The 13,490-nt window shown below is 51.1% G+C and overlaps 2 protein-coding genes across 30 annotated transcripts in view; one reads left to right on the top strand and one right to left on the bottom strand.

Moving 5' to 3' along the window:
- Nucleotides 1–3,069, top strand: part of SMPD3 (sphingomyelin phosphodiesterase 3) — an 87,426-nt gene extending 84,357 nt beyond the window's left edge. For all 4 annotated transcript variants that reach the window (XM_005655777.4, XM_021094149.2, XM_021094150.2 and 1 more), the window contains exon 9: nucleotides 76–3,069. In XM_005655777.4, coding sequence (XP_005655834.1) covers nucleotides 76–177 — 102 coding nt within the window. In that variant the 3' untranslated portion in view covers nucleotides 178–3,069. The remainder of the gene's footprint in view (nucleotides 1–75) is intronic.
- The window catches only part of PRMT7 (protein arginine methyltransferase 7), a 62,986-nt gene that overhangs the window by 4,560 nt on the left and 44,936 nt on the right, over nucleotides 1–13,490 (bottom strand). For 13 of the 26 annotated variants that reach the window (XR_014805705.1, XR_014805704.1, XR_014805699.1 and 10 more), the window contains 5 exons: nucleotides 9,703–9,864; nucleotides 8,430–8,504; nucleotides 5,470–5,630; nucleotides 4,488–4,584; nucleotides 4,045–4,253 (listed from right to left, as the gene is read on the bottom strand). Coding sequence is in view for 16 of the 26 variants with exons in the window: in XM_021094147.2 (XP_020949806.1) it covers nucleotides 4,080–4,253; nucleotides 4,488–4,584; nucleotides 5,470–5,630; nucleotides 8,430–8,504; nucleotides 9,703–9,864 (669 nt within the window). In the remaining 10 variants the exon portion in view is untranslated. Of the gene's footprint in view, nucleotides 1–4,044; nucleotides 4,254–4,487; nucleotides 4,585–5,469; nucleotides 7,175–7,624; nucleotides 8,505–9,702; nucleotides 9,865–13,490 lie in introns of those variants that run through there. The other 13 variants (XR_014805698.1, XR_014805701.1, XM_021094141.2 and 10 more) reach the window with 3 other exon arrangements.

Here is a 13,490-nt window from a genome sequence, read left to right as displayed (position 1 = left end):
CAGGCCTCTCCTTTACAGGATGCCCTTTCTGTCTAACTGGGATGTTTCTTCCTCTCCCCCGCCCCGCCCCCGCAGGAGGTGGAAGAATTCAGCTTCATCACCCAGCTGTCGGGCCTGACTGACCACCTCCCAGTGGCCATGCGGCTGATGGTGTCTGCAGGGGAGGACGAGGCGTAGACTGGCCAAGTCATCACAAGCAGCAGGGCCTCCGCCAGCCCTTTGAGCCGCAGTCCCTCCCTAGCCATGTCCCCTCCAGCAGGCACCACCGGTGCTGGGGGAGGAGGGCAGGAGCCTGGGAGGGCCACGGCCAGTCCTGGGTGAGCTGGGACCAGCGCTGCCCAGCACCTCTGGGCACTCACTTTGGACAGCAGTCAGGCGGGCCTGGGGAGTCCCGGCTGCCCAACCAGTGCCATTCTTTCAAACCGTGATTTTCTACAAATTTACAGCACAACATAGTTTGTAACCCGTGGGTTAGTATGAGAATCGGGTTTCTGTACTCTTTGTAATTTCTTCTCAAGCTTTGTCCAGGGTTCATTATTTTTGTCTGCTGCCATGTTGTCTCGCATGCCTGCACCCTCGCATGCACGCTGCCCGCATGTCACATGCCATACCGTAGCCACAGACCCCTCCCTCGGGCCTCACCCAAGGCCAAACTCCAAACGTAATCAGAACCAGCCAAAGACGCATTCCTGGACACAGGGCCACCAGCTCGCCGCCTCCAGCCTGGACAGCCCACAAGCCGGGACCTTGAGGGCTGTGTCCAGTTACCAGCGAGCCTGGGCTCTTCCCCAGGGTCTTGCATTCAAGGGCGATTACATTTTAAAAAGAAAAACAGAAAAAGTTAAGAACAAAAACAACCCTTCACTTTAGAGGGTCTATAAGCCACGAGGGAGAACGCTGCTCTTTCTGAGACAGGCTCCCTTTCCCCAGCACAGCAGAGCCTGGAGCCTCCCTCCGAGACTCCAAAGTGGTCGGTGGAGTCAGAGACAGGAATCTAAGGAGAAAGCATCACGTTTTTTTACAGGAAGAAGGGAAATGGTTTTGAAAATGAAAGATTTGTAGCTTCTCTTCCGTCAAAACCAACACCTCCTCTTTCTGCCTGACCCCGTCTCCCCTTCGGACATCTCTCTGGTTCAGGACCAATCCTCTCCTGGGGACTGTCCCCATCCACGTGCTGGCTGAGCTCAGGAACCGTCCACCTGCCTCTTGGTGGGGCTGTGGCTCTGTCCTCCCAGGCCTAACCTCAACAGCGACAAGGGGGCCCTGGATGAAGGGGCTGGAAGCCAAGGTGCAGAGCACCCTGTCCCCTCACCAGCGCGCAGGCTTGGGGTGGCAAAGCCAACAGCCACCACTCGCCCTGGGTAGGGAGTGGTACTGGTTGGCGTCCAGGCACAGATATCCACTCTGCCACCATGTGAACAGGGCCAGCCCTGGGCACCCACGCACAGCGTGGCAGAGCCTGCAGGTGAAGCCCGCAACTCCCCGTCCCACAGCAGCAGTCTCTGCCACCTGCCTTTTTAAACATACCTGGGGACGCTCCCCTCCCCTGCCCCCATGGTCATGCAGGGAGGGTTTTATCTGTTTCCAAGCATGAGGCCCGTCCAACCCCAGGGCAATTCTGGACAACTTCCACTGGTCTGCCCTCATCACTGCGCCCCCATCAACATGCCCACCCGGCTTGAAGCCAGTTCTGCCCAATGAGGCTGAGGGAGCACCAGGACCCTGCTGTCAGGAGCCTCCTAGTGCCAGTAGGCTGACACTGTGCCTTGCCACTCACCGAGCTGCAAGAGACCAAGAGGGGCCAAGGCCAGAGGCCAGGCCCCACGCTGGGGGAGGACACTGCTGAGAGCCAGTGTTCAGGCAGCACTGGTTTGCCTGAACCTCCCTGGCTAAGGCAGCAGCTGGGCTGAGGGCCTCACTGCCTGGAGCACTTCCCTGGCCAGGCCCCCAGCCCCACCCCCCAAGCAGAGCCAGAAGGGGATGCTCACCGCCTAAGGCATGGTCCTTGCCGAGCTCATCACTGCACCCCTGCTCTCGGGGCCTCAGCTAAGCTCCATGGGGTCAGAGGCCCCCACTCCCAAGAGCAGCGAGCAATCTGCTCACAGGCGGAGCTCAACTGGGCAGGCGTGAGGCCTGATATCTGGGCCCGAGCCGAGGTCCTCAGGCTGCAGGCCAGCTGTGTGCCCAGGAGAGCATTAGAGGCAGAGCCAGGGCCTCTGAAGCAGAGCAACTACAGCACAGCGTCCACCCCTCAGAGAGGATGCCTCCCTCCCACAGCAGCTGAGTGGGGACCAAGGCACAGGGGCACATGCTTCTCCCCCTACTCGTGGGGCGGCCTTAGGCAAGTCATACCTCCCTGTGCCTCGGTCATTTCCTGTCCTAATGAGCAGGGCTGCCTGCCTCCTTGATCCCCTCACACCTCCCTCTGGCACGGCCTCAGCACCGAGGCCACCATCGCCCAACCACAAGTTTCATCAAGCCTGTGGACCCCCCCTAGAGCCGGGCACAAGCCAGATTTTTCCATTTCAATTTTTAAAAAGGAAGAAAACAAACATCTCAGATATCTCTGTGGCATCTAGGCCTGGAAAGGACGGACACAGGGGTCACCCAAATCCCCGAGGTCCCACACCTGCCCTGGGCCCAGCCTCTTCCAGAGAAGCCAGGAGGCAGGGGTCAGCTTCGGAAGAAAATGGTCATTTCATTTGTCCAAAACACCTTGAGTTTTAAGTATGAATATTAATCTTGATGCTTTTTAACTATTGTATTAACTTGCTGAGATTTAGAAATACTGTTTTAAAAAAGAAAAAAAATTTTTTAATTTCTGTATTTTTTTCTGTATTATATCCTCATGGGACATTAGGGGTTTTATATGGTAAACACACCTAAGGTTTTGGTAAAAACATCATCAAATATATATCCAGTTGATTCTTCCCCAGAAGAAAAACAATCTTTACATCTGATAAAATATTTTGAAAAGAGAGGTGTTTTTTTGTTTTGTTTTGTTTTGTTCCTTTACTGGTGCTGAAAGGAAGGATGGATAACGAGGAAAAAATAAAACTGTGAGGCTCATGGTTGGTGTTCTCTAGTTATTTGTGTGAAAAGCTGAGGCTGGGCCCTGCTCTGACTCCAAGGGGCTAGGCAGCCAGATGGGGCCGAGAGGCCACTGTGAGGGGCCTGCCTTTCCTGCCTCTCCCCTCAGGATGGGCACGGCCTGAGTCTGCCCTGAGCTACCGGAAACTGGGCCACTGGGTTCTCTTACTCCCTGTGAAACTAGGAGTAAATAGCAGAAGAGCACCTTAAGCATGGGGAGCAGCAGGTCTGGGGCCTCTCTGGGACTCTTTTGACCTTCCCTGGTAAGGCAAGGCTGGGGTGACTGTGCTGGTACGCATATGCCTCAGACTTGTGGGGAACGAGGTCCTTCTGCTAGAAGAAGGGCACATGGGAAAGGAGTGTACCTCCTGGCTCCCTTCTCCCGATGGCTGGTTCCCTGGGTCTGTCTCTTAGGAAATGCTTTGGGACAGCTTCCTCCCTGTCCTCTGAAGAGCAGCCTGGTGTCCAGGTGATAGTCTTGGTCACCTGTTGGTGCTGTTCAATGAAGCCAGACCTTTACAAATGTGGCTTGGTGCCATTACCTAGCAAGTGACCGGGCCTGAACCTGGTCCTCAGTCTGATCCTGGCATGGTCTTCAAGGGCTGGGACCCAGCCATAAGTCAGTGGCTCTGCCCCAGAAGCCCCTCCTAGCTGGAGCAGGCAGGTAGGGCCAAGTTCCCAGAGCATGAGCCCAGCTAGGCCAGCTCTCACAGGAGCAGCCTACCCCGGCATTGTGCAGCAGATGGCCATCCAATCTGCTAGGCCCAGCCAACTCTGGATCCCTTCCGGGAAGTGCAGGTGAGCTCCAAAGCCGAGCCCTGCTTCCCACCACAGCTGGAACAAGAAGCCAACAGTGTGAAAACACAAAAAGGGAAGACGTCTCCTCCAAGCCTAGAGGCCAAGATGGGCCCTGAAAGGAGAGGCGCCTTCACCTTCCTTCCGAGAAAGCCATACCATGCAGAGCCTGGAGCCCTTGGCCACTTTATTTCTCAACAAGAGAGGACATCAGGGAGTATGAAATCCATGGTGATGTCTCCAGTGTGAGAGTGGAACTCCACAGTGTAGCCGACGGTCCGGGGGCTGCCTGATGCCACGCTGGGGTCTAGTGTGGTGTTGAAGAAGTACACAGCCTGCTTGCAGTGGGGGTTCCAGCAACAGTCCCCCTACAAGGGAAACAGCAAGAAGGCAGTGAGGGCTTCTAGCACCTGAGTCCATCCTTGCCAGCCTCCACCCTGGGAAGCTTGCAGTGAGAAGCTGCGGCTCAGGGCCGGGTGATGGGTCCACTGAGGAGTTAGCATCTGGCTGAATATGCCAGGAAAACTTGGAGGGCAGGCGGGAGGCATGGCAGCACTTGCTCTCAGGGTTGGCCACTCTGAGACCCATGCACCCAGCATTACCTTGTCCTCTGTGGGCTTCAGGAGGCCGGTGCTGACCGTGCTGTCCGGGGTCAGGTGGTATTCCATCCATAAGACAGCCCCGTGGCTCCTCCCAGGCCTATGGGCGGAGGATGTTGGGACAATTAGAAATGCTACAGGAGGGACAGGTGGGCGTGGCCATGGCTCTCCTCTGGTCTCCCCAGCTTCCCCTCTGCCCAGTCAGGAGACTCCTAACACTCCACCTGACTTAAGGCCACTCAGTAAAATACTGAACAGGAAAGGCCACAGCCCAAAGCCCCCATTCATTCCGGAAGCCTGGCCAAGTACCAAAAGTAACCATAGGACAGGGCCAGCTGGCTGCAGGACCACCTCCTCAGCCTGAGGTCACAGAAAGGTTTGGTCCAGAAACCCTGGAGAAGAGACCAGCGTCAAAGTCTATTAGATCTCTCCTAGACACCCTGGAGGGCAGGCCCAGATGGGCCACTGCCCTGCCTCCTCATTACCAAAGGGGCCCCCGGCACTCTGGGCTCATGGCTTCCACCCAATCAGATGAGGTTTGTTCCTCCAGGAAGAAGCTGCCTCCTCCCCATGAAGGGAGCTGGAGCTAAGCTGGATGGGCCTGGTCATGCATCACAACGACAGCCCCTGCCAATTCCTAACCTGCTTTAGTTCCCAGGAGAGTTCAGAAACATGGGCCAATGGGTAACCATAGCAACCAAATTCACGTTTCTCTGCAGCTGTGCGTAACATGCTTCTTAGCTCAAAGAGAGCCTCAGATGTGGGAGGATGAGTAAGCCCACCGGGGCTCTCCCTCCCTACTCCGAAGCTGAGGGGCCCATTATATACTCACAGTCACTGCAGACAGGGAAGGGCAGGGCCAAGACAAGGAGAGCCAACCCATATGAATGTGACCAAAGTAAAGGCTGAGCCACTCGGGCAGTAACTATTAGACAGAAAGCAAGCCCAGTTCCTCCACTCCCCCAACCCTGGAGCCTACACTCACCGCCTGAGCTTAATGGTGCCCTCAGCACGGACAGGCTGTGAGGGGACTGGCTGCCGAAAATCAAAGGTCAGAACCTTCTGGGGCTCGGAGAGGCTGCGGCACGGGTACTCCCACAGCGGATGGGGCTCAGCCTCCTTGCTCTCTCTGAAGTCCAGGGCACGCTGAGAAGGGAAGGGAAGCAGGGATCTGCAGAGACAGAGCTGGGTGGCCAGGGGACAAGGGCTCATGTCCCTGGGCAACTGCCAGAATCACATGGGGGCAGTGGGTCCTCACAAAAAACCACAAGTGCCTGAATCGGACCAGTTGGTTTCTCGGTTCCCTGCCACCACTCATGAACCATCTCTTTGGTAAGCTTCATTTTCGCCCTTTTAAAACTGGATGACACTGCCCGTCTCATGAGCTACATGAAAGATCAAATGTCTTTACTGGAGAAAACACCTGCCATTTGGACACTCGCCCATGAAGTGACCCTTAATGAGCACTACAGCTGCCAGATCCCCACACCAGGCTCCCAGTCCAGAGGGAGACAAGCAACCACAGCATCTGGGGAACACGGACTGGCTGAGAACAGGGCTGAGCAGGAAAGCTGCCCAGAGACGTGATCTCTGGGCTGCCTCCTGAAGGTCATACGGAAGTTGGCAGCAGGGAGGAGAGAAGACAAAGCCCAGCAGGGAGAGGGTAGAGAGCAGGACAGGGTGGGCCAAGTGGCGGGGGGTGACTGCAGGGGTGTGGGGCGGGGGGATGGGGGCCCTCAGGGAGCCTCCCAGGGTTTTCCCACAGGGGACAGACAGAACCAGTCTTTAGATCTACAGATTCACTTGGGCTCCATGTGAAGGCAGGCAAGAGACAAGAGACCAAAGTGGCCCAGACCAGACCAGCAGCAGCAGGGCAAGAAAACTGGTTCATGGAGGGCCTGATGGCTATGGAACCCAACAACCAACTGCAAGGGAAGGCCAAGACTCATCTGGGAGGAGGTGGTGGCCCTGAGCCCAGAAGTCAGGTATGAAGTAGTGGCAGGTCAAGGACAGGAGCACTGGAAGGGACCAGGCTGGGGATGGGGAAGACAGGTGAATTCTGGAAGCACCAGGTCAGAGTGCCTGAAGACATCTCAGTGGAGAGCCTACTGCTCTTAGCTATTTGGTCTGAGCTCAGGAAAGAGGCAGACACTGGCCAGCAAAGAGAGAGGATGCGGACAGCCACAGAGGGCAGGGTCAGGGTAAGGGCCTGAGGGAGACCCAGAACCCACATCATCTTAGGGAATGGAAAGGTGGGGGAAGGGAGCCCAGGAAGGAGATTAAGGAGTGGCCAGAGGGAGCCAGAAATGTGTGGTGACTTGGCACAAAGGAGTTTTCTAGAAGCATGGAAGTCACTGGTCTGCTGTGGAGAAGCAGGTAAGATGCAAATTGAAAATGTTCACTGAATTTATTTACTTAAAAAATGTTTACACAAGCAATCTACAATCACTGTAGAAAACAGAAAGATAAACAAAAGGAGGAAAAACTTAACCAATTCCTAATTCCACAACTAACATTTTGGTGTCCACTACTCTACCTCTTTTTCTGTGTGTGAATTTTTTTTTCAATTAAAAAAATTTGGGGTGGGGGAGTTCCCGTCATGGCTCATTGGTAACCAACTAGTATCCATGAGGACCTGCATTCAATCCCTGGCCTCACTTAGTGGGTTAAGGATCCGGCGTTGCAGTGAGCTGTGGTATAGGTTGCAGACATGGCTCGGATTCAGCATTTCTGTGGCTGTGGCGTAGGACATTGGCTATAGCTCCCGATTGGACCCCCTACCCTGGAAACTTCCATATGCCTTGAGTGTGGCCCAAAAAGACAAAAACACAATTTTAAAGAGTTCCCTGGTGACCTAGTGGTTAAGGATACAGCACTGTCACTGCTGTGGCTCAGGTCACTGCTGTGGCATGGGTTTGATTCCTGGCCTGGGAGCTTTTGTATGCTGCAGGAGCACCCAAAAAAAAATTTTTTTTAATGTTTTATATAATTTTTATTTATTTATTTATTTTAGGTCCGCACCCACGGCATACGAAGTTCCCAGGCTAGGGGTCAAATCAGAGCTACAGCTGCCACCCTAACCACAGCCATGGCAATGCAGGATCTGAGCCATGTCCGCAACTTATACCACAGCTTATGGCAATGCTGGATTCTTAAGCCACTGAGCAAGGCCAGGGATCAAACCCACGTCTTCATGGATACTAGTCAGTTTTGTGAACCACTGAGCCATGACTGGAACTCCTGTTGTATACAATTTTTAAAGGTTACTTTCCATTTATAGTTCTTACATGTATGAATTTTCTTAATGCTTTTACAAAAATGGGATGGTCCTCCCTGTCCTGCCCTTCTCACAGGACTCATGACTCTTCCGGTCCATGCATGTGGAGCCAAATATCACTGGCACTTTCATGACTGCCCTGGGTTCTGAGCAGATCCTGGCAACTGACCTGATCTCCTACTGATGTACAAATAACCCTAGAGAACTCTTCTTCCATATCCCACCTCCTCCACGCTCAGCACCTTCCCCTGGAATGGAGTCCCCAAGCTGAAAATAACTGGCTCAGAAGGCTGCCAAAAGTGCATTCTAGAGAGGCCATCCCAAAAGAGAGAATCTGCTGACATAAGCAGAAGTGATTCCAGTGACCTGGTGATAGACAGACAGACAGACCCCAGCCCAAAATTCTGTTTCAGGGGTTATAGTCCAGGGCCAAGAAGGGCCTAATACCAGACTTGGAGATGCAATAGCTCTCAGGTTCATGCTCACAGTGAACCAAGTACAACGGGACACAGGTGCCCTCCCTGCCCCCAACAGAGGAGCTCTCTGCATGCTGCCTGCACTGCCCAACCTGGGTCCCTCCATGGAAGCCAGATGTCCCCATCAGAAGCCTATGGCCATGTGGAAGGGGTGGGTGGGACAGTGGGGGTGGGAGGTGTGGCCCTGCCTACCTTAATCATATCATCCATGATGTGCACATCAAAGCCTTCACAGTCACCACAGGGGCTCCGGATTCTCCACAGATCCTGTAGGGAAAGCATAGCCTTCACTGATACCCACCTGCCATGGCATGCTGACATCCATACCCACCCAAAGCGGGTGGGCAGGCCAGGCCAAAGGTTCTGTAGGATAGCACACAGACACCCACATCCACCCAGGCATACGGCAATGTGGTGACAAGAGGAGAAAGGGTCAGTACGGTCAGGCTAGGGGTTGTCCCAGTTCTAAATATGAGGCACAGCTAGCTGTTCCTGCAAGCTTGGAAGGGACTCCCACAGTTAAAGCGACCCAGACACACCAAAGACCTAGGATGGTTCTTCAAACCTGCAAAGCTTCACATGACCCCAAGCCCTCCCCTATAGGGGACAATCAGCCAGAGCTACTAGGCTTGGGTAGGGTCTCTAAGTCCCTCCCTGTGCATGCTAAACACTGGTTTATTGGGAAGAGCTCTGAAAAGCAGTTCTCAAGGCTCTGCACCCAAAAAAGAGCATGACGATGACGGAGCCCACGAGAGGACCAGAGGTGCACTCAGGCCAGTCAGCTTTGCACTGTCTCTTGGATGTACGCCTAGGAATAAACGTCATTCTGCACATCCCTTCTCTGGCCATGAAAACCAGAATTCACATGGAAATCTGATCAAGTGAATACATAACACAGAAGAAATGCCTAGAAAATTAAGTGATGGAACTACTAAGCTACCAGTGGATAAAGCAGTTCTTATCAAAGAAACATCAAATGAGGTTCACTCTATATTTCAGGTTAAAAGCATTTCAAAATCCTTTTAATAAAAAATGCCTTTCCCCAAATGACTTTGTGACTGTGGTTCTGCTTTGATGAGAAAATTAAAATGAAGCTTTTCAATTTTTTTCTTGCATAAAGAAGCTGACTTGCCCATCTCAAAATGCTTTTAACAACTGGAGCCTCAGCTCTTAATGAGAGCAGAGCAAGCTGCACAGCTTGTCTTCTGAAACTCTTAATTTATATTTTTAAATTATTCTGATAAGCCATAATTGTAAAATGACAACACAGAGCCATTTCCATTTCATGTGCCAAATTACTGCATTTTTACAAAAGTAAGCCTTTTCTATTCAGCCCTGCAGTGTGCTGATACAGAAAAGCTAAGGCCCAAATCATTAAGACCCTAGTTGCTCCACCTGCATCCAAGGTCTTTATGAGAAAACATGGTTCCCCTGGCCCTTCCACAAAAAACTCTGGGTGGCCTACCTTGAATTCCACGACCACCATGTGCAATGAGGCAGCCTGAGGCATCACGACGGCACCAGGCCCCAGATGTTGTGCCACTGCAGTCCGCACATACCAGAAGTACAGGTTGTGCCACGGCAGCAGGCTGGTGGTGAAGAACGGTTCACCCAGGAAGAGAGAGACCTGGGGTCAGAGCAAGATGCAAGACCAGGGTGTCAGAAGGATTTAGCTGATAATTGAATGACAGATCATAAGTTTCACAGGCACATTCGTTCATTCACTAATCCAGTCAGTCAGTCAGTCCACAAACAAGCATGTCAAGGTCTGTACCCACCCCTGAAGATACAGAGATGAGAAACAGATACAAGCCCTATCCTCGGGAGTACAGAATGGAAGAAAGAGCAGGTGAGGCTGGGGGCCATCTCCAGAGGGTGCAGTAAGCTCTCACAGACGCAATGAAGGGGCTCATGGAGGGACCCCAGAACTGAGAGCATTGGGAAGGGCTCCCGTGATGGCATCCTGTAAATCCCACTCAAGCCTTATCATGACAATTTATTTTAGTGCTTGTCTGTCTCCTTCACCAGGATCGAGGAACCACCCAAGTGAGGACATTGGCAGAACAGTATTCCCAGCATAGTAGCTGGCCCAGAGCAGATGGTCAGTGAAGGTTTGCTGATTAGATGAATAAATGCATGAACAGGAGTCTGAAAAGCAACAAAGTGGGGATTCTGGGCAGAGGCAAAAACAGGGGTGTGAATGAGAGCAAGGCCCTTTTGGGAGCTTGTTAGATTAGCAGATGGGGTAGGACAGTAAAGGGCAAAGCCAGAATGGTGGCGAGGAGCCAGGTCACCCTGAGGAAGCTGATGACAGGTAAAGGGGACTGCATCTGCCCTGGAAACAAAAGGGGATCACTAAAAGCTTTCATCAGGGTTTAAAATAAGAAGGAATGTGCTTTAGAAAGATCCCTCTAAGGACCACGAAGTATGTGGGGAGGCTACCTGCAGGTAGACCTGGGGACAGGAGCTGACTTGGGCAAGTACTGCTACAATCCAGCCAAGTCTGTGTCAAAGGGAGGAGAGGGAGGAGTTCCCGACCCATGGCACAGCGGAAATTAATCCAACTAGGAACCATGAGGTTGCAGGTTCAATCCCTGGCCTCACTCAGTGGGTTAAGGATCCGGCATTGCCGTGGCTGTGGTGTAGGCCGGCAGCTGTAGCTCCGACTGGATCCCTAGCCTGGGAACCTCCACATGCCGCAGGTTTGGCCCTCAAAAGACCAAAAACAAAAAATTTTTTTTAATTTAAAGAAAAAAAAGGGAAGAGAGATGGCCAATGCTGAGGAGACAGATCACTCATGGTTAGGCCCAAGCAGATGGGCTCAGGACAGAGCCAGTCTAAGATGACACCTGAGTTCCTGCCTGAGATGACGGAAATGCAGAAGCAAACACTGAAGACAGAATGAGGTTGGCCCTGCGTATTCCCGGCTCCCCCGACATTGGGAACAAGGCAAGACTGGCCACTCTCACTTCTACTTGACAATGACTTACAGAATTTAAGTATCTTGAGAGTTCCCGTCATGGCTCAGTAGAAACGAATCTGACTAGTAATCATGAGGACACAGGTTCAATCCTTGGCCTCGCTCAGTGGGTCAGTGATCTGGTGTTGCCATGAGCTGTAGTGCAGGTCACAGACAGGGCTTGGATCTTGCATTGCTATCTGTGGCTGTGGGGTAGGCTGGTGGCTGTAGCTCTGATTCTACCCCAGCCTGGGAACTTCCATTTGCCACAGGGGCGGCCCTAAAAAAACAAAAAATAAAAAAAAGAATTTAAGAATCTTTTTAATACTCATCAATGAGGAAAAATAAAAGGGCAACTTGTACATGAATGAAGTTTCTAGCATTCTTCATCACAGCCAAAAAGTACCAAAAAACCCAAATGTCCATCAACTGTCCATCAATATGGATAAATAAACAAATGGCTATTGAAAAGATAAATAAAATGTGGTATATCATATCGTGGAGTATTATTCAGCAGTAGAAAGAAATGAAGTACTGACTTATGCCATAACGTGGATGAACTCTGAGAGAAGCCGACAAAGGACTATATATGACATGATTCCATTTGTATGAAATGTCTAGAACTGGCACATACACACAGAAAGAAAAATGACTAGTGGTTGCCTAGGGCTGGGAGGACTGGGGATATATGGGGAGTGACTGCTAATGGGCAGGGAGTTTCTAGGTGATGAAAATGTTCTAAAATTGATTGTGCAATCTTATGAATATACCAAATCCTGAACTGTACACTTTAAATTTGTATGCTATGTGAATCATATCTCAAAAAAAGCAGTTCTTTAAAAATAAACAAAGTCAAGAGGGAGTTCCCCTGTGGTGCAGTGGGTAAGGGATCTGGTGTTGTCAATGCAGTGGCTTAGGTCACTGCTGTGCCACAAGTGTGATCCCTGGCCCAGGAACTTCGCATGCTGCAAGCACAGCCCCCCCCCCCCCCAAAAAGGCACAGGAGGAAAACAGGCAAAAAATGTACATATTTCACCAAACGAGACAGAGAATAGCTAATAAGCACCTGAAAAGGTGTTCAACATTACTAGTCATTAGGCAAATACAAATCAGAACTATGAGCTATCACTACACACCTGCTAAAATGGCTATCATAAAAAAGACAGTAGCAAGTGTTGGAAAAGCTACAGAGAAACTTCACCCTCAAACATTACTGGTGGCGATATAGTGTTATAGCCGCTTTGGACAACATTATAGCAATTTAAAAAATTTATTTATTCATTTATTCTTCCATTCATTAATTTATTCATTCAATCTTGGGCCAGGGACTGAACCCAAGCTGTAGCTATGACCTATGCCATGCCTTTTTTTAACCCACTGTGCTGGGTGGGGTATCAAATCCATGCCTCCACAACAACCAGAACCACTGCAGTCAGATTCTTTTAACTCCACTGGAATGGAATGCAGTCCATTCTTAACCACAGCAGGAACCCCTAAATTTTTATTTTATTTTATATTTTTGGCTGCATCTGAGGGCATGCAGAAGTTTCCAGGCCAGGAGTCAAACCCAAGCCAAAGCAGTGAAAATGCCAGATCCTTAACCACTAAGCCACCAGGAAACTCCAGAAGTTTCTTGAAGAGTTAAACAAAAACATACAACCCAACAATTCCAAGCCTAGGGATCTAAGGGAACTGAAAACATATTCCTGGAGTTTCCGTTGTGGCACAGTGGAAATGAACCTGACTAGGATCCATGAAGATGTGGGTTTGATCCCTGGCCTCTCTCAGTGGGTCGGGGATCCGGCCTTGTTATGAGCTGTGGTGTAGGTCACAGATGCGGCTCAGATCTGGTGTTGCTGTGGCTGTGGCGTAGGCCAGAAGCTGCAGCTCTGACCTGACCCCTAGCCTTGAAACTTCCAAATGCCAGGGGTGTGGCCCTAAAGAGCACACATACACACACACACAAATTCCCTCACAAAGACTTACATACCCATGTTCAAATAGCATTATTCATAACAGCCCAAAACTGGAAACAATCCAAATGTCCACCAACAAGTGAATGGATGAACAAAATACTGCACACTCATACCTTGGAATACTATTCGGCATTAAAAAGGAACAAAATACTAACATATTCTGCAACATGGATGAACTGTTCAGCCATGCCAGATACAAAAGACAACATACTGTATTATTCCACTCACATGAAATGCCCAGAAAAGGCAGATTTATCAAGACAGAATAGTGCTTGCCCGGGGCTAGGGACTGGGTTGTGGAAGTTTTAAAACCACTCT

The sequence above is a fragment of the Sus scrofa genome, chromosome 6, assembly GCF_054392235.1.
Source record: "Sus scrofa isolate SSC_HxYL_T2T_F1_AM1 chromosome 6, Sscrofa_HxYL_maternal_Yorkshire_Landrace_v2.0, whole genome shotgun sequence".
Classification (NCBI taxonomy): Eukaryota; Metazoa; Chordata; class Mammalia; order Artiodactyla; family Suidae; genus Sus; species Sus scrofa.
Note: the sequence above shows the minus strand (reverse complement) of the source record. Positions and strands in the feature narration are given on the sequence as shown.